The 18932-nt window shown below is 36.8% G+C and overlaps 4 protein-coding genes across 5 annotated transcripts; 2 read left to right on the top strand and 2 right to left on the bottom strand.

The window, feature by feature from the left end:
* Positions 1–13: 13 nt before the first annotated feature.
* LOC140786260 (eukaryotic translation initiation factor 3 subunit K) lies at positions 14–5039 on the top strand. The gene is made up of 8 exons (XM_073134557.1): positions 14–325; positions 1175–1231; positions 1337–1387; positions 1507–1569; positions 2293–2343; positions 2420–2486; positions 3398–3480; positions 4529–5039. Exons 1-8 carry the CDS (start codon positions 221–223, stop codon positions 4730–4732), a joined length of 681 nt encoding a protein of 226 aa, XP_072990658.1. The 5' UTR covers positions 14–220; the 3' UTR covers positions 4733–5039.
* Positions 5040–5497: 458 nt separating this feature from the next.
* LOC140787121 (small ribosomal subunit protein uS2-like) lies at positions 5498–8680 on the top strand. 2 transcript variants are annotated; one of them, XM_073135893.1, is made up of 5 exons: positions 5498–5839; positions 6589–6851; positions 6930–7127; positions 7431–7635; positions 8363–8680. In XM_073135893.1, exons 1-5 carry the CDS (start codon positions 5710–5712, stop codon positions 8485–8487), a joined length of 921 nt encoding a protein of 306 aa, XP_072991994.1. In that variant the 5' UTR covers positions 5498–5709; the 3' UTR covers positions 8488–8680. The 2 variants fall into 2 exon arrangements, with proteins under 2 accessions (XP_072991994.1, XP_072991993.1); XM_073135892.1 differs by having other exon boundaries at positions 8360–8680.
* Positions 8681–8944: 264 nt separating this feature from the next.
* On the bottom strand, positions 8945–12905 carry LOC140786841 (uncharacterized). Its single transcript, XM_073135529.1, has 9 exons — positions 12636–12905; positions 12414–12535; positions 11806–11920; positions 11562–11623; positions 11123–11174; positions 10883–10994; positions 10701–10799; positions 10482–10609; positions 8945–9976 (listed from the first exon to the last, which is right to left on the bottom strand). The coding sequence occupies exons 1-9, from the start codon at positions 12770–12772 to the stop codon at positions 9256–9258; spliced, it is 1548 nt and encodes a 515-aa protein (XP_072991630.1). The 5' UTR covers positions 12773–12905; the 3' UTR covers positions 8945–9255.
* A 621-nt stretch (positions 12906–13526) lies between these two features.
* On the bottom strand, positions 13527–18687 carry LOC140785449 (uncharacterized). The gene is made up of 5 exons (XM_073133267.1): positions 18553–18687; positions 17100–17769; positions 16572–16811; positions 15888–15979; positions 13527–14475 (listed from the first exon to the last, which is right to left on the bottom strand). The coding sequence occupies exons 2-5, from the start codon at positions 17739–17741 to the stop codon at positions 13851–13853; spliced, it is 1599 nt and encodes a 532-aa protein (XP_072989368.1). The 5' UTR covers positions 17742–17769; positions 18553–18687; the 3' UTR covers positions 13527–13850.
* Between the last annotated feature and the right edge of the window lie 245 nt (positions 18688–18932).

The raw sequence follows: 18932 nt of genomic DNA, 5'->3' as shown, positions 1-18932 counted from the left end.
CGCCGTTCAATCAGTAGTGGACGGCGGATATGAAAACCTTCATTTCCCATTTGATCCAACGGTGAGGATCATCTAAAGAGCATCGTGATTCGTTTATCCTATTTGCCCATCGCCCATCACCTATCGGAGATCCGTCTTGATTCTTTTATTCTGCGTCCAGAGTTTTTAGGGTTAGCTGAGCCACCGTACTTCGTTTCTCTCTCTAGTGTTTGATCCGGAGATGGGGAGAGAACCACAGCAGCAGTTCACGGTGGAGCAGCTCGTCGCCGTTAACCCTTACAACCCCGACATCCTCCCCGATCTAGAGAACTTCGTAAACGAGCAGGTGGGAACTCTTAAAATCTTTCTTTCCTTTTATCCCACGCACTAATTCCTCTTAAACAATGGCATCATATGCGTTAAATTATGTTTTTGTTCATCGAGTATCTATACGAGGTGCCGGATGTATTTAGTTACACCCACCGTCAAACGCTCCATTCGGTTGTATGCTAAAAAATTGAATCTTGTCATCACCTCAGTGCTTGCTTCTATGCATTGTAAGGAAAACCGGAGATTATTATTCATATGAACAAGGTTCTGATTGTTATTTGTGGGTCCTGATGGGGGACTCATCGTTTTTATTTTTTGGGTAAGTTCGTTATTTTGTGTCAGTTTTGTAATTAAGAATGCAGGTTAGCTGCAGATTGATATCTTCTGGAAGTGCTTCGTTGATACATGACAGTATCAAAATCACATTGATATCATATTACTAAGGATTGGAATTGCACTTGTCTTTCATCTTCAAATATGTCATAAGGATGCAGAGTCAATATATGTGACGGGCTGCAGATAGTGAACTTGTATATATTATTACATATTTGTTTTGGATTTTATTGCATGCTTTTTAGTCTAATATAATTGGCGACACAAAAGGTATACTATATGTTTATCACTTATTGGTAAACTAGATGTTTTAGGTTTTCCTATAATTTGAATGCTTTCCTTTGGCCTGCCTCTTGATGTTATTATACCATGATTATTGTTTTGTTCTTAAGTATTCCACTTACTATCCCATTTAAATGATATAAAATACCCTTCATGATGTCATGTATTACTTTCGTTTCCCCCATTCTGTAGTTCAATTTCTTTTCCACAACTATCTTACCACCATATTGCCTCATTCTTCACTATGCAGGTTTCATCTCAAACATACAGTTTGGATGCAAATCTTTGCCTTCTACGGCTATATCAGGTAAAAGGAAATTAAGGACTTCGATTTTCTTGTTTCAAGAATATTTTCTTGGAAGGCTTATAGCTATTCTATTTCCTATGCTAACCTTGGGTTTTCTTAATGTAGTTTGAGCCAGATCGGATGAGCATACCCATTGTAATGCGGGTTCTGATCAAGGTCACTTAGTTTCATTATGCAGCGGATTGAAAAAGAGCAAATTATTACTCTATATGTATGATTGTTATCTTATGTCACATTAACTGATTGTTGTTTAACTTTTTCTACTATTCCAACAGTCTCTCATGGCAATGCCTGCGCCAGATTTTAGCCTTTGTCTGTTCTTAATCCCTGAACAAGTGGTATGGGGATTTTCTTCCTTTTTTTTACTTTCACATTGTGATCTATTATTTTATAGCCAGAATTGCATTTTGTCATATCTATGATCTATCTGCTTTGTGTTTTACAGATTCCACAGTAAAGGGTTCTTTGGTGTCATTGCTGCTTGTTTTAACTTCTTTCTTGCAGTTCCTTTTTCTTGTCTGTTAATTTGAGCATATGTCATCATTGCAGCATCCAAGATCTTTGCATAAGATGCTCATACCTCATTTCTTGGTTCTCTACGCAATATGTTCTATGCTCACAAATGAGAATTCTCATGCTTGAATTTTAGTTAGTACTTCTTTCAAGCGAAAGTAAGAAAATTTGAACAAAGACCTGAAAGTTGGATAAGTAGCCCCTCAAATTGCTGTCTCTATATATACTATGATATTTAGCTATTAGAAATATAATGTTCTGGAAAGCATGTTCCTTCTTTCTTTTTTTCTTTTATTCGCTTGCTTTATTTGCTCTTTAGTCCTCTACAGCAAATAAATTCGTTGCACTTTTGAAAAATAGAACTGCCTAGGGATATAAGTTTGAGCTTTTAATTAAACATAGTTCCTTTGTTCTTTCACTTATGAACTTTACTTTTCAAAGAAGTAATCTGGCTATGCATATTATTTTTCATGATTTTGTGCTTTTGAGATTTTAATGTTGGGAATTCTGATATTGTTCTCTCCCCTCCTTTTCTTGTTGTTAATCAGCAAATGGAGGAGCAGTTCAAGACACTTATTGTTCTCTCACACTACCTAGAGGTACTTATTTTACTAGTCGAGATTTGCATTTAGACTATGAAATATGAATATTGAGTTTTTCTCTGTTGGATAATAGACTGCAAGGTTCCGTCAGTTCTGGGAGGAAGCAGCAAAGAACCGCAGTATACTGGAAGTTGTTCCAGGTAATAAGAAATGAGCATCCTCATACCACAACCTTATCTTGGACTTGTCACTAGCAGAATAATTTCTGGACCTCATATCTAAATATCCTTTGGCACATGTGACATTTATTCTTATCTGTCTCAGAATATGATCTACTATGCCCTTTCAATTTTTTGTACGACAAATACAACTACTATATTTGCCGTCTATCCTGTAATGTCAGGATTATTCTGTCTCAGAATATGATCTACTATGCCCTTTCAATTTTTTGTACGACAAATACAACTACTATATTTGCCGTCTATCCTGTAATGTCAGGATTATTCTTTTTCAAGTGCAATTACATGGTCAATTGCTTATGATGGCAAGAAAATGTGAACTGCAACTGTAATTACTGGTTGAAACCGTCTTTTGCGTGTGAATGACTTCTCGGCACCCTTTTTTTGTTCTTGGTTTGTTTGCCTGTAACATGCATGTTTTGACATGTCGGTAGCTTAAATATGATTATGGGTATGAAGTTCTATATATATGGTATACCTATCAATCCCATGATGTACTTTTGCTCAATGACAAAGAATAACGACTATTTTCATTTTATGGATTGTCAACTCATCTAATCATTACAAAGAGAAACCTTGCCTTTTGTCTGTTCTCCAGCTAATAAAGCTGAAACGATCATGATGTAGATGAGTTTAAGCAAAGTTACAAATGGTCTTGCAGCTGTATGCTGAACATAACTGAATTAAGCTAGGATAGGATCCCTTTCAGCTGTATTTCATTGTAATTGAAGGACTTAATGAGCTGCCATTGTCTCCAGTCTTTCTTATACATAACGATTTTATTGTGCTGTTGTTTTACCAATCAAACATGACGCTTCTGGTGCACAACTTTTCTTATTTTTTTCTTCCTTCTTTTGATGAGGACTGTTCAGGTTTTGAGCAGGCAATCCAAGCTTATGCAATTCACGTCCTTTCCTTGACATACCAGAAAGTGCCCAGGCCTGTTCTTGCAGAGGTAATGACTTATTATTAGAAATTAGAGTTCTGATTGGCCTTCCGAATTTTGTTTCATTTGGGCATATGACTATTGAAGATTTATGTTTGTAAAGGGTGACTAATTTGCTTAAACTTTCTTGCTATGCATCCGAAAAAAACTGGTTCCTTTCTTTGATTTTGTGAATTTACTTTTGAGAATGCTGGAAATATCTGATACAAATGATTGATTTACCTTGTTCTGTCACTAAAATGCCTTGCTCTGAGGCTTCATATCATTGTTACTAAAATTAATATGATGTTATGTTGGTCCATCTGGTTGTTTTTTTTAAACTCATCAATTTTAATGTTCAGTGTTAATTTTTCCAATGTGTATAACTTGATTCTCGTAATTAGGACAGTATCACAAGTCTATCATTCCTTTTGGGTCGGGTATACCAATCTTGGGGTTAAGGTGTTGATCTGTCTAGTTCCAGCATAATCCTTCTCAAGCAGATCTAGTTGCTTAGCGATATGGTTTTTGTAATGCTTTACTATGTTGTGTCTTTGGGGTTTCTGGTCCCTTCTTGCTACTTGCTAGGCTTGTTCTCGTCTTTAAGTGCCAAACTCCTTGATGCATTTGAGCTTTGCTCAGTACATGTGTATGCAACTTCCGTCATTATTATGGGTCCATAATGATCAAAACTAGTAGTCATCACCATTTAAGCCCCATCTTTTTCTCTTTTGCTTGCAAGGATGAAAACCTAGTTAACTTTCAACTTCATGTTTCATTGACGGCAAGTCTATGTGTTGTCATTGAGTTGGCAAATGGAATGTTAAACCTATTTACATCTCACTTCTAGATATATTAATTCACTTATAGGATGATTTCATCTGGAAATGATGCATCTTCTCTTTTTTATCATCTAACCAATTTATGCTGAATAATGTCATTGCAAGAGCATCAAAATCTTTTGTGACCTAAGACCTTGGGAGTTAGCGAGGGTGACTAACAACCTGCATAATGTAATTTTGCTGACACTTGTCAATGTTCAGTCGTTCTAACAACCTGGCTTTGTATGTTTAAACAGACAATCAATATTGAAGGTCTCTCCCTGGACAAGTTTCTGGAGTACCATGTAGCGAACTCTGGTTGGGTCATTGAAAAGGGTCATGGCCAGTCCCAACTGATTGTTCTTCCACGGAACGAGTTCAATCACCCAGAGCTCAAAAAGAATACAGCAGACAGTGTTCCATTTGAGCATGTCACCCGGATTTTCCCTGTACTCAGCTGAATTAGTAGTCAAAATGAAGACATCTGCCAATGTGGTGTGGATTACTGATATGCAGGATATGTCGAGGATCCCAGTCCTGCATGTTGCTTTTTATATTTATTTTTATTGTAGAAACTTCAGTTCTGATGTTTTGAGGATGTGTTAGTAATCTTTGATGAGCTCAATGAGAAAACTACTTTTTGTTGCTATAGTTTTGATGAGCTCTTCAATTGCTTACTGTATTAATTCTCATGTTTTATGCACCTGTTAGCTTCTGAGAGTTGCCTCTCAATTTTTTAAGTCAAATGGAAAGATCTTAAATGCCAAACATTTTTTTTTAATTTTTTGAGATTAGAGACCTACAAAGTGTTACATTGCTTATTCATTGGAGAAACCAAAGGAAATAGCTTATGCCTGGCAGTGCTACATCCAAGCTTAATCAACAGGTGAAGTGCATGGCAAATTCTTGACAAAAGATAATTATAGTAGTCTTAAAATTTTCAGTCATTAACATAATCATCTAGAGATGTCTTAATTGATCCTTCCCTCTGAGGGGCTTGGCTTCCACGTAAGCTAATTGATTAGTAGGTTTTAGGTTTGGATTTAATATAATCAAATTTAAATTATAAATCAAATGAGTCCTGTTTATGTTTAATTCGTTCTAAGTTTATATGGGTTATAGCCTGCCAACCCTACTTAATTATCCGCCTATGATAAGATAATCTATTTATTATTTAAATAAATTTGTTTGTAACGCTTAACTATAGCAAAAGAGTCCCACTCATTAAGGACTTTTTAGTCATTCTACTTTGTTTCTAGGGTTTTGCGAGCAGCGCAGCGCGCCCATATAAAACCTTCCGCCTTCTTTTCTCCTTCTTCTTCTTCCATCCTCACGGCGGCCGCAACGAGAGTCTAGGGTTTCCCAGATCCCATCTCTCTCTATCGAGACAAATCGTAGCCTAATCCGATTATTCCTCGATCTTACGCTTCGATTGACCATGGCGGCGACGCGGGCGCTTTCCCAGAAGGAGCAGGACATCCAGATGATGCTTGCCGCCGACGTCCACCTGGGCACCAAGAACTGCGACTTCCAAATGGAGCGCTACGTCTTCAAGAGGAGAACCGACGGTATTAGCCAAAAGCCATTATCTTTTAAACCCTTCGATTCCTTCTCTCTCTCGCCGATCTGTAACCCGGTGATACTATTGCTTGTGCCGAATTTGAATCGACATTTTGTGTGTTAAGAGTGCGCCTAAGTTAGGAAAAGCTTACAATAAGCAGCAATTTGATTAGTTCGGTTGTAGTTAGAATCATATTTGGGAAATAAATATTCTGCATTATTTACTCTTAGTTCGGTTGTTCTTATGAAGTTGGAATGTGGATCTCCTATGGAATTTCCAGAGAAGAGAATATACATAACAATCCTATTTCTTTGGAGGTTATAGTAAGTGTGGTGGATGTCTAACAAAAAATTCTCCGTGCATTTGTGAAGATTCCTTGTCTCTTTCATAGTACTATTGTTTTGATTCCTTGAGAACATTTTCATAAGCAAGACTGGTGCTACCTGGTCTTTGAACGCACTATGTTCTTACCTTTGTTTACTTGCTCCGGTTGGGTTGAAGTTGGATACAAAACGAATTGAATAGCATTGGATGTGTGTGCTATATCGTATAGAGAAACAGACCAATAATATCGTAATAGGTTCTTGTAGAAAATGATTGGATCTTTCGTTTTGCTAGTTGTGCATTAAATATGCAATGGACATTATTCTATTTGGCATTTTATGTTCATTTATGATCTTATATTCTTATTCTTTGCGTGCCGATACTAGAAAATAAACTGGAATATGTGAGCTTTACCCTTGTTTCTAATTGCAGGTATCTTCATCATCAACCTTGGCAAAACTTGGGAGAAACTTCAGCTAGCAGCTAGGGTGATAGTTGCCATTGAGAACCCTCAGGATATCATTGTCCAATCTGCAAGGCCTTATGGTCAGAGAGCTGTGCTGAAGTTTGCTCAGTACACAGGTGCTCATCCTATCGCTGGGAGGCACACTCCTGGTACCTTCACCAACCAGCTCCAAACATCATTCAGTGAGCCTCGTCTTCTCATCCTTACTGACCCTAGGACTGATCATCAGGTGAGTATATAAGTGTTATGTGCTTTTGTATATGCCAATGTGGTGTATGATTATTTGCCTACATTAATTTTTCAACAGCCAATCAAGGAAGCTGCTCTTGGAAACATTCCGACCATTGCTTTCTGTGATACCGATTCTCCTATGAGATATGTTGACATTGGAATTCCTGCAAATAACAAAGGGAAGCACAGTATTGGCTGCCTATTCTGGCTGTTGGCAAGGATGGTTTTGCAGATGCGGGGAACTATTGCTCCTGGCAATAAGTGGGACGTGATGGTAAGAGATGATAATATAACATGGCCTTTTGAACATTTTATGGCTTCCTAGGAGTCTCCCTAGTCCTGATTTATGTCTCCGTTTGTCCTTTTCACAGTAGAATTAGTTTGAAATTTCTATCTCTTGCTAGTGAGAAATTATTGTCAAGTTACTCCGGCTTTTGTGTTCCTCTTAGGCACTGCTAATTGTCAAATCATTAATAATATTATAACCAGTAAAGTTTGAATTATATCTCCATTTGTTTAAAATTACAAATCATCTTCTCTGATTTTAATCAAACTAGATTTCATCTGCTATTTGTAGGTTGATCTGTTCTTCTATAGAGATCCAGAAGAAGCAAAGGAGCAGGAAGAGGAGGCTCCTGTAGCCCCTGACTACGGTGCAGTTGCTGAATACACTGGTATGATGCCAGCTGATCAGTGGCCTACCGATCAATGGGCTTCTGATGCCGCAGCTGCACCAGCTGTCATTCCTGCTGCTGCTGGTGCTGAGTGGGCTGCTGGTCCAGGTCAGAAGTTGCAACTATGTTTATTTATCTTCAATAGTGCCTTTCTCATGATGGTTTATCCTGTAAGGTTCTATAGGCTTGTGATAATTTATAAAATACATATGCTTGGGACAAGGAACATAAGTCATAATAAATTGTTGAATTATTATTACTAATACTAATATTAATATTAGAAAACCACTTTTTTATAGTGGAAAAAAAGTTTAACTGTATTTTGATCTGTTTCATCAATTCCTTCTTCATTTGTTTCATTGTTGTAAATAGATTTATTGATATATATTTTTTGTTGATATAAAGAAAAGTTGTGCATTTATTCTCGGAATATTAATTATGCATAATTTGGTAATATTCACTCTCAGTCTAACTAGCTTGATGTATGACAAATTGAAACTTAAATCATGTTCAACTTTTGTCCTTCAGGATTTTCCCCCTAATTAACCTTGTATTATATTGGCAATTATAATAATAGTTACAAACCATAACAGGAATGATATTCTTTGTTCAGCGAAGTGCGTAGCTCTGTTCTTGATCCTTCCGTTTCTCCTTTTTGCTTTTGCCATGCAATAGTACATACTGGAAGCACTTAATGGAGCAGTGAAGAGTTCCAGTTTTAGCTTTATTGATGTGAAGACATCTAATTTTCTTTACAACATTGATAATCCATTTGGTCTTCCTAAAGATTTGCCAGGAAAACTGATGTCTGTTGCTTTTCTCCTTTGAACAGCAGCCCCTGTAGTTGGTGATGGATGGGATGCAGCTGCAGCCCCAGCGCCTGTGGACGGTCTTGTAGCCCCTGCAGTTGTTCCTTCTGGATGGGAGGCTGCACCACCTGCTGCCACAGGCTGGGAGTAGGGAGGCAGTGTGCCTTGCACCAAAGATTAGATTACTTCTCTAGAGCTGTTTTTGTTTGACTCTTATTTAAGCAACTCTGTTTTGCTGTTAGTTTTCACAATATGGTAACAATGTGTTTCTTTTTCTCCTTTGTCCAAACATGGATGGTACTAAATTTTGATGCATCTCGGAATATAAGTGCTCTGTTGCTCAATATTATTAATTGCTAGTCCATTCAGCCAAACTGGTATTCATGATTAGAAGGAATGAAAACTAATGGTTGCTAAAAGGTGCATGGGATGTCGACTGGTCACTGATTTCCAATTTTAACAAGCTCTCAATTAGTTTTTGTTGAATGGGGTTGGGAGTATTACAAGCTTCATTCTTTTGAGAGAAGGAAACTTAATGGTGTTAAAAAAACTTCTCTGTTGAGTTTTCACTTAGACGATTATTCATTCTGAGTATATTATTCATGGAATTATTCGTTCAACTGTCCAAGTTCAAATCCTTGCAACAGAGTGCACAATATTCTCCCTTTACAAATTATGTTCTTTTGTAGGCTCAAAATAATTCACATATTCCTTCCTCTCGGACTCAACTCAAAGTAACAAGTGTTGTGGCCACCAAAACTTAGAAAAACTGTTACTATTTTTCTCTCTCAAGAGAAAAGGAAAACGTTAACTTTCGATTCAAAGATGAGCACTAATGCTAATCTTTCTAGTAGTCATGAAGATACTTGCAATTGTCTCGAAAATAACACCTTCCTTGATGATAGAAGTGGCATAATTCTCATTCTCGTGAAAAATACTGTGAATTTGGACTCCGGTGGAAAGAATTAAAGCTTTCTGATGCTTGTCTACCGTAGGAATAATATGTGTTCTGCCAACGAAGTTGATGATACTGGGGATGTCTTGAATGGACGTGTGGGCGCCAAGGATAAGGGTGGTTGTAAGCCTCAGCTTCTTCACGGTAAGGCTTTGAAACACAATGTTCTCTGGATTTTAGTTCAGATCTCCGCTGTTCTGGAATTTCTGATCTGATCAAGCCTGGATGATGCTGAGATTGCTGTGAGGACTGAAACTTTGGTCGCTGAACAACAGTATTTTGAACAAGATTCTTGTGACCCTCAAGTCCTTGATGAGGCTTTGGAACTGGATAAGAGTTGAGGTAGTGTTCAGGGTACCGTTGAACAGTCTGCTCTACATCTTTTGATTTGATCAAGCCTGGATGAGGCTGAGATTGCTGTGAGGACTGAAACTTTGGTTGTTGAAAAATAACTTTTTGAGCAGGATTCTTGTGAGCCTCAGATTCTCCGCAAGGAGGCTTTGCAACTGGATAAGAGTTGGGAAAGTTTTCGGTGAACTTTTGCGCATCTCTGCTGCACCTATTGTGCTGCAATTTCAGCTGCTCCAGAAACTTTGATTGTTGAATAACAGTTTTTTGAACTGGATTCTCTTGTTGCTTGTTTTTGTGCCCTTCCAGAATGCGACTGCCCTTGTTCTCCTTCATCCTGTTACATAAATTTAGGCTCTAAGAAATAAGAATAATGCTATTAAGAAAGTTCATTGTCTCAAGATAGAATAATGAATTACCCTATCGGTAAATGCAAGATACTGACAACTAGAAAAAGAGTGCCTGTAGAATCAACTAATAGTTGTTTTACAAAAATGCTAAGCATGTTCATGGATAGTAGGTAAATGTAAACCAAAGTGCTCACAACAACAAACGACCTATTGAAGCAATTGATATATATTATTCAGTAAATCTGACTTAGATATCAGATAATTCGAGACGTAGATGTCACCATTATAGACCCTGATTAATACTGCAATGACGTTAACATCACTGTGAAGATGAATATCTAGTTTAGTAAAGAGAGCACATCAACAGCACAATGTCACTTTCTGTATTATCTTTTAAATCTTTCTGATATCTACTATAAGAGAATGTTAAGGCCATTTGAAATCATTAAAAAGGAATATGGCCCTGTCTATTATAGAAATATTTCCTTATACCTTCTCAAGTTCCCCTTATTCTTCATTTCCTTCTCTTGGATCCTATTCTCCCTATTACTTCGCGCAATGATACCTCTTGCATGTTTTTCCTGAAGAATTTTCCTTCTTTGTTCTTCATCAGTCCATCTCTGTGAATTTAGAATGGTAGTCAGTTCTCAGACAACACAAGAACATGCTCATAAGTGAGCGGATAAAGTTTCACTACTTAAACTACCCTACCTGTCTCATTGTTTTAAGCCGGTAAAGGTTCCTCCCCTTAATGAGGAGGGGATGAAGGGGTGGCAGTGGCTTCTCCCCTTTGCTCCATAACACTTCAATCTGCACATATTAATGATAACTAGGTGTCACAAAATACAATCTGGTGCAAAACATCATATGGCTCTCTGTTGGTGAGAGCATACTGTAAATGTATGTTGTTGCTTGGCTGCACCATAGCTTTCCTTCACGATACGACCAGCAACTATCCTTGTACCACATGGGGGACCTGTGGCGCTCCTAGATGCTATACAATACCTGAAGGGATGGTAAGCAAGAAGGAGATAGAATGATTTACTGATCAACCAAGTGTTTATTTTCTTTGCTGAATAATATCAGAGTTCCTGGTCATTTATAGATCAGCATATATTAGAATCAGATATTACATTTCATAAACTTTTTGTTCAAACATCACAACATCCCCTGTGCACGCATCCCCTACACGATAAAAATTGCAATCAGAGGGAGCACAAGAGGTACACCAAAATAACTTTAGAGGCATTTGAGTGAGTTAATAAATGCTGTTTAGAAGTGAATTCATGTAACTCATCCAAAACATACAAGCATTCATGTAAGGCATACTTGTGGTATGATAAGAAGAAAAGGTGCCAGTTCTTTTCTTAGTTTTATATTTTACAGGATCAGAATTGTATTTTATTGCTACATTTGTGTCGATTATTACACAAAGCAATGCCTTCAGACAGGACCTTCTATAAAAGTGCATCATATAATCATATTGAGATAACTAATTTGTTCCATTTCCTGGAGAATACCACTATCTATACTTCTAATTTCTGCGATGTTCACTTGAAAATAGCTCTTTACCTTTACAGTTCAGGACAAAGCTACATGCAGGGTACTTCTTTTCACCTCCACCATCTTTGATCCTGAAAATAACATGACTAATGTGAATTATGACCAGTGAAATATACTTATATAATATTAACTCTTCAATAAACTTGTTTGTTTCCATGAGCAAAAGGTGACCCAAGATGAATTTCAGGCAGTAAAGAACATAAAAGGTGAACGAGAAAACAAAAAGAAAGAATAAGTTGGGAAAATTTCATACTCTAGATGCTCCCTGATGCGTCCAAGGAGAACTTCCTTGTTGCCCGTTAATCTTAACCCATATTTTCTCAAATATATCTTGGATTGATCAACTTTTAATTTCTCAATCTGGTCATCTGCCATTTCAGCAACATTTATTATTCATTGAGGTCGCATCATAACCAAAGAAAAATATAAAATCATCACAAAGATAAAGGATTATCAAATGAGAATTTAAGAAAGATTTAAATCCCACAAACATGCAACACTACTACACCAGTGTGTAGATTGATGTAATGCATAACAACCAATATTGTGCAAAGTACTAGTCCAAGAAAGGAATAACACAATCAGGAAATAGTAAAGAAATATTTGCAAGTAGAATACTCAAGTAGTGCAACTGAATTCTCTTAAATTAATTTCTTGTAGTCGCATAATCAAATGGTCCATAGTCTATTACAAAAACTTTACTGAATTACCAATCTTAAAACATTTACAGCATTAGCAATTTAATGGTCAAAACACAATAAGAATTAGCTCAGAAAAGAGGAAAGAACGCAGATTTATTTAAATCAGACCCAAAATCCAAAACAATATCAATCCGATTCATTCCTATTCCCATTGACTTACCTTTAATAAAATTTTCAACAATCTCAAAGCGCCTCCCATCTTTCTCATCCAGCTCCGGAATCACGACCTCCTCAGACTCTAAATCATCCTCATCCCCTGACTCACTCCCTTTCTTTGAGCTCCTAGCAACATCAACGAAAACAATCTCAAATGGGCATTTGTACAACCATTTCTTAAGCAGAAAAAGAAAACACCCACCATCCTAAAACTATAAAAGATCACCTTGACTTGGATTTCTTGAGGGAGATCTTGGAAAGCGCCAAGAGGGCCCCTTCAACAATATCAAATGTTGGGTCTTCATCGGAATCATCAAGAACTCCGAGCTCCTCATCCTCTGCATCACCTCCTTTGAAGACCATGTTGGATTTCTGGAAACCAAGCTTTCTCTGCTACGGCTTAGAGTTTTTCATTCCGCCTCTCTTCTTGTATCTCTCACTTCTCTCTTCTTGCCGTCTCCGTGTGCGAATAGCTTCTCAAAGTTGGAAACTTGGGATTAGGAAAATGGACCGTTTAAAGAGTAATTCTTGGAACAGTAACGTTAAATTTTGAAATTTAAAATCGGGAGATTATGGGCCCGATTATATTCATCTGGGCTTGGACTTTTACGTGGGCCGTATCAAGATCCAATTCTATAATTCCTTTTGGAAGATCGAAAAAACCATTGAAATTGCCACTATAATATACTTCAAAGTATTAAATCAATTTTACACTCCGTGATTTTGGACAAAATCACTTTTACCATCTGAACTTTGTTTTACGTCACTACGCTTTTATTAATTCAGTCAGAAGTATATGGAGGTATAATGATACAAAATAAAGTTTAAGAATGATATCTAGATCTACCTAAACTTTTTTCTATTTCCACATTAAAGTCTACGGATTTACCACGCACATTTGACATTAAATGCCTTCACAAGATCATCTTAGTAAGGAGACTGCTGTGCATAAAAACAATTTGTTCAGCATCCTTTGATCTATAGATAACCTATTTTTCATATTTCCATTTAAAATGGTAAAAAAGATGAGCTTTACGTGATATATCTGTCAGAAAAGGCGAATCATAGTTTAGAATTTGACAGAGATAACTGCACTAGTAATTGAATTTTCGTGAGATGATGAAAAGAATAGCCTTTTACATCTTAGAAAGTAGAAAAGAGTAGCTTTACAAAAATAATTCACATATACAATCAATTTCCTTTGAGCAGCCACAACTTATATCCTTTTCTCTGTAGAAATCTTTCTGACTACGTCCTTTTATCAGCAGATTCATTATTTTAGGAAATAATACAAAAAAAAAAATCTAAGCAGATCACCGTATCTTTTCTTCAATTTGGAGATTTCCTGGCACAATTCTGTCTCAGATAAATAGAAGTGCAGTCAGATAATTTACTAAGCTAAGAATCAAAGCGCTGCCAAAGAAGGCACTCTTTACAATAATTAACGACAACTAGTTCGGCCTTCAAGCGCTGATGCAGCCGATTCGACATGTCCAAGTAAGCAAGTATAAATCTTTTGCTTCAAGCGATCAATGGTCTCGGCCAATCCGTCCGGGGTACTGCCTACCTCATTGCAGAGCTGATCTAACCAATTGCTCGCATCCTTCAGTTGTGATAATGTAACTGCAATCAGCTCATCGGAGTCCTTCGAGTGCCTTCCAAACTGATCCTTTGTAATCTTTTTAACTTGAGACTCTGACTTAAACCCAGTTTCAAGAGCACCCTCCAAGAAATTCAAGAACCATGACTGTGATTCTTTCCTGAGGGTACACAACACTTCTTGGATCTCCTTCATACCATCCCTACTAGCCCACTCAATCTTTTCATTTGCTGAAGGTTGCTGTTCCTCCAAGTGCTTTGGAGCAGTTACAACAGTTCTGTTGTGAGGAACTGAATCTTTCTTGTTCAACTTCTCCTTGTTCAATGATGGTTGTTTAGTTATTTCAGAGTTATGCCTTTGAACGACTCCAATTGGATGATTTATGACCTGTTGCAGCTGAAAGAACTTGGTAAGAGAGACCTGGGGATTCACCTCGGTAGCGGACTTACGTAGATCAGCAAATATGCTGGAAAATCAGGAAAAGTAGAAGTAATTATAAGCTGGAAAAATCAGAAAAATAAGAAGCAATATTAAAACTTTCTATCTCTGAGAAGGAGCACATCATCTCTATCTCAGTGATCCACATTGTTCCAGTTATATACAGTAACATACCCTGTATAATTACGTGTATTGAAGTGCCTACTATAATTGAAAACCAAGTAACTAAGCAGATACTTTTAAGGACATCAAATCAATAGTTAAAGGATACGAGATGCTATATAATTATGTACATAGACATCTATTATCTAGAGAAGAAAAGAAATTGCATCCTTTTGGAAGCATAAATTCTTGAAGTACAAAATAATGAGGTAGAAAAACCTTTTGTTGTGCATATCTTACATCTGATATTGTATTGTAAATTGAATGTAACTTTACCCTTCAAAAAAGTTTTTTGGCAGTTTATGTAGTGAGATTCATTAAGCCCCCAGTTGCTTCAAAATTATCTATTTTCTTATTCTAAATTAGGGAATAATACTCTAAATTAAAGAGATTTCAAATTATTCATACTCTAGATTAGAAATATTATTCAAATTATTTTAGACATAAACTCAATTACAATTTTATTCTTGATTTTATGAAAATTGTTTTTAAAATCTTCTCTCCTCTTTCCTATATCACCTATCTATGTCATTCAACAAATCAACTCGCTCAATTTTTTCTACCTATCTCCTCTTTCTTACCACCCATTTATCTCCTTTTTTATTCAAGTATGCATTGTATGTCTATAAGAAATGGGAATAGTTAATTTGAATTTCTATAGCACATCAAAGGTATTTGAGTCAATTTTTATTTAGAATTTATATTTTACTTCAACTTTATATCATATAAAAAGTAATTATTATACTATTATTCCATATTACAAGTAAACCTTAAAATACCTTACTCGAGATTAGAGGTATAATTTTAAGAGTAAGAATCTAGAATAGCTATTCTGGATTTTCTTCCTTAATCTCAAAGACACCAGGGCCTAAGAAAACAAGATGGTCTCTAGTTCTAAAGATTTGGAGCATTTAGCAATTGAGCCATATTTTTTGCCAACAGGTTGTATGGCAATGGAACTGCCCATGAACCCTGGGTCTTGTTGGCAGTTTGCAGGAAGAGAGATGAAGCATTTACTTGATAAAGGAATAAGCATTCGTTTATGAGGTGAAAGAACTGAGCTGAAGGAAGAATTAAGTTGCCAAAGATGATTAATTGCTATTATTTAATAACGTAAGAGAATATAAGTAGATGATAATTTAAGACTTTGGGGACATCAGTTACCTTAAGCTGAAGTTAATTCATGATATAGATTAAGCTTGTAAACTAAGAATTAACATAAAATCTGGCACAAAAAGTTATAAAGGAAAATGGAAAATTTGCAACCAACAAACTCACCAAAGGCCCTTAACAAGAGATGCAGCTGCGGTTGCTTCTCTTTGGGCCATAGCCGCTACCAGAAGAGCCATGTTTTTTCTTCTCACAATGCCCTGTTAAGATACAAAGAAAGGAATGAGTAAACAGATCAAGGGAGGGAGGGACCGAAGAAGAGATTTATGATCATAGCATTGGCGAAAGACCAAAATAAAATTGAATTTTTGAGATTTGAGAAGAAAAAATAAGAATGAAAAAAAAGGATTCATTTGATAATTGATAAAGATACTATAACACTGAACTTTCAAGTCTAATATTAAGGTAAGTATGTAACTGCTAGATTCACTAAAGAGAGACAGCTGTCAGCTGTAAGTACTATTTTTCCCATGTCAAAAAGATCAGCCATTTAGAATCAATGATGGATATTTTTCTTGCAGTACATTAGTTAGAGTTTGCAAACAAGGAAAACTTCCAACTTTATTCCAATATTTAAATTTATGTATTAAAATTCTCTCAATTCTCAAGTAAACAAGCTTATACTTCATACAATCATCTAACTAAATAATCCAGTTATTTAACCAACAATAACTATAAATGGTTCAACAGAAAGAAGAAAATCATTGACTGCATGATACACTCAAAAGCTCTACCCAAGATAACATATGATGTGGTTTGGGGATGATATACATATACATATATATTACTTACCTTTCCAGTTTTGATTAGACAAGCTGGAAGAGAGTCCCAAGGGGTGGTATCCAGAATTCTTCTTTTGCCACTGCTTGCAGAGGAAACTGAATTGGATAATGTTGCCTGTTTTACAGTAGAAACAGACTTGGCAGATGAGCACGTTTTGGTTGGCATAGATTCTTTTCTCTTGTCTTTGGAAACTTCCTGCTTCAATGTAACTGAACTGTTCTGACTAGACATAGTAGCATTAGACCGCTCCTGTAACACTAGCACCAAATGTAATAATCAAATGATCTTAGAGAACAACCATATGAAACAATACACTTTTCCTGCTTTGAATACATCATATCGATCTTTGATTTTGTAACATACGACAATAGAATGTATTTGTAACTATTGTATTGCTACAAATCGGAGCTATACAATGCCTCAGAGGATTTTAAAAAGCTAATATAAGTAGGTGAAAGAAACTCACTGGTTAGGATTTCTGTTATTGAACTCTTACTATGTTTATACATCTAATAAGCTATCAAAATATAAGCATACCTGGAACTTGATCTCTTGTTTGACTTTTGAAGGTATAACCTTCTTGTTTAGTTCAGGAAAGGTTCCGCTTCCATTGACTTTATCAATGCCAGCTTTAGACTCCATACTACCATTTCTTCCATTATTGTTTGAAATACCTTGCATGTAGCGAGAAGCAACCATAGCCTTCTCCTGTTTAATAACCAATCTCTTTTGTGGGTTTTCCTTTTCTCCCTCAGACAGCTCATCTGATTTAATACCATCATAATCCACTGCTTCTGGAATACCAGAAGGTACTGACATTCGCATCAAATCTTTTGGGTTCCCAACACAAGGATTTCTTCCTGGTACAGGTCGCACCCCGAGAAGCATAGGAACAGGGATGCTAGGCTCAACTTTGTCAACATAGATGAATTGTCCAAGTTGTAGTTTGTTCGATAAAATAAGCTCATTATCATCTTTAGACAAAGAGACATATGTTGAATGTGAAGAATCAGACACCTTTATGAAGAAACCATGGTTTGGCCAAAGCTCAGAGCCAGTTAGAGCAGGCACAATGCTGATAACTTGTAAAAGAATGGATCGATATTCCCCACACACTTTTACATCAGTGTTTATGTACTTGAGAAGCTTTATTAGTACTCCCGGAGTAAGGGATGCCATTTTCCTCCTGCCCTCTTCTTTTGTATATCTGATGATGATTGCAAGTGAATAATAAGTTAAATTTTTAGTGGCATGTAATATCCAACATAAAACCACAATAATGAAAAGAAAGAAGATCGAGTTTGCAGAAACTGAATGAACTTGACATGAGCCATCCAAGTAAGTTTATATATTTTGTCTGCAAATGTCTAATAAGGTAGGTAATATGACAGAAAAATAGCATAACCAAATAAACTACACAAACCAAAAGTTTCAAACGAACTGCCCCAGAAATTGAGCCGACCATTGTAACAATCGTAAACAACCTAAACAAAAGAGACCCAAGAAACAATGTCCATTTTTTTAAGCACTACCCAATATCCTTAGCAAAAAGACATAGCATTCAGAGTAGAAACAAACATAGAACTAATTGGAGGAAAATAATTTAGTGCAGCCACCAATTAGTTTCAAAATACCATTTTTCTCCACAAATATTTTACAAAGATAAGGAGCAGAACAAAAGGACAAACTTTGAGTCCAATTACACCTTCTCAAGCAATGTAAACAGAGTAGGCAAGAACCTTCCTTTGTTCTACAGTTGAAGTTGGCAATTTATACAAACAAAGGCATCCCAAACAGCAACACCATTCCAATCCACTCACAAAGCAAATCTAGTAACTAAAGATGTACAGGCAGTTATAGAAGTTGTCAAACAACATAAACCAAAGAGACCCAAGACCCATTTTAAAGCAAGTCCCTGGCCGTCGTGGTTCAAATAAGACGTTACCTCCGAGATTTTGTTGCAGTGAAAAATTAAGTCACAGAAATGTACCTCCGAGGAGAAGCCCAAATCCACGGAACCTTGGAATAGCCGGAGAAGTTTTTGGTCCAGAGAGAGAGAGAGAGAGCAAAATAAGCAAGAGAACTTCGATCCCCATGCGTGTTCTATATAAGCTCGGCGGGCACTAAACGTGGAGCGCACCGGTGTACCGTGCCTTTCAAGGGAGAATTCCCAAAATGGCCCCATCTCCCTCTACCTGTGGGGCTTGTAGGGGGTCAAATTACCACAATGGCATCCAAATCGTTTGTCACGACTCACGTGGAGCAGCGTGGAGTGGAGGGTGTTTTGGTCATGATGGTGGGGAGGGTGGGAACTGGGAAGTCACTTTCGGATACTCGAGGATGGGACAACGCACCGGGAGCCGGTGAGGA

This window comes from Typha latifolia, chromosome 4 (assembly GCF_019914945.1).
Source record: "Typha latifolia isolate L0001 chromosome 4, TyphaL0001v2, whole genome shotgun sequence".
NCBI lineage: Eukaryota > Viridiplantae > Streptophyta > Magnoliopsida > Poales > Typhaceae > Typha > Typha latifolia.
The sequence above is the reverse complement of the archived record's forward strand: the minus strand, read 5'-3'. Positions and strand labels throughout refer to the sequence as shown.

What these genes read in the sequence shown, in the direction of transcription:
- LOC140785449 (XM_073133267.1), bottom strand. Translation starts at nt 17,741, where the DNA reads ATGGCATCCCTTACTCCGGGAGTACTAATAAAGCTTCTCAAGTACATA. An exon ending in AACAAGAGATCAAGTTCCAG is followed by an intron (nt 16,812 to 17,099) that starts GTATGCTTATAT and finishes CTAGTGTTACAG; the next exon opens with GAGCGGTCTAATGCTACTAT. An exon ending in GTCTAATCAAAACTGGAAAG is followed by an intron (nt 15,980 to 16,571) that starts GTAAGTAATATA and finishes GTATCTTAACAG; the next exon opens with GGCATTGTGAGAAGAAAAAA.
- LOC140786260 (XM_073134557.1), top strand. Translation starts at nt 221, where the DNA reads ATGGGGAGAGAACCACAGCAGCAGTTCACGGTGGAGCAGCTCGTCGCC. An exon ending in AGAACTTCGTAAACGAGCAG is followed by an intron (nt 326 to 1,174) that starts GTGGGAACTCTT and finishes TTCACTATGCAG; the next exon opens with GTTTCATCTCAAACATACAG. An exon ending in CCAGGCCTGTTCTTGCAGAG is followed by an intron (nt 3,481 to 4,528) that starts GTAATGACTTAT and finishes ATGTTTAAACAG; the next exon opens with ACAATCAATATTGAAGGTCT.
- LOC140787121 (XM_073135892.1), top strand. Translation starts at nt 5,710, where the DNA reads ATGGCGGCGACGCGGGCGCTTTCCCAGAAGGAGCAGGACATCCAGATG. An exon ending in CTTCAAGAGGAGAACCGACG is followed by an intron (nt 5,840 to 6,588) that starts GTATTAGCCAAA and finishes TTCTAATTGCAG; the next exon opens with GTATCTTCATCATCAACCTT. An exon ending in TGAGTGGGCTGCTGGTCCAG is followed by an intron (nt 7,636 to 8,359) that starts GTCAGAAGTTGC and finishes TCCTTTGAACAG; the next exon opens with CAGCCCCTGTAGTTGGTGAT.
- LOC140786841 (XM_073135529.1), bottom strand. Translation starts at nt 12,772, where the DNA reads ATGGTCTTCAAAGGAGGTGATGCAGAGGATGAGGAGCTCGGAGTTCTT. An exon ending in GAACAAAAAGTTTATGAAAT is followed by an intron (nt 10,995 to 11,122) that starts GTAATATCTGAT and finishes CCATCCCTTCAG; the next exon opens with GTATTGTATAGCATCTAGGA. An exon ending in AGCAACAACATACATTTACA is followed by an intron (nt 10,800 to 10,882) that starts GTATGCTCTCAC and finishes TAATATGTGCAG; the next exon opens with ATTGAAGTGTTATGGAGCAA.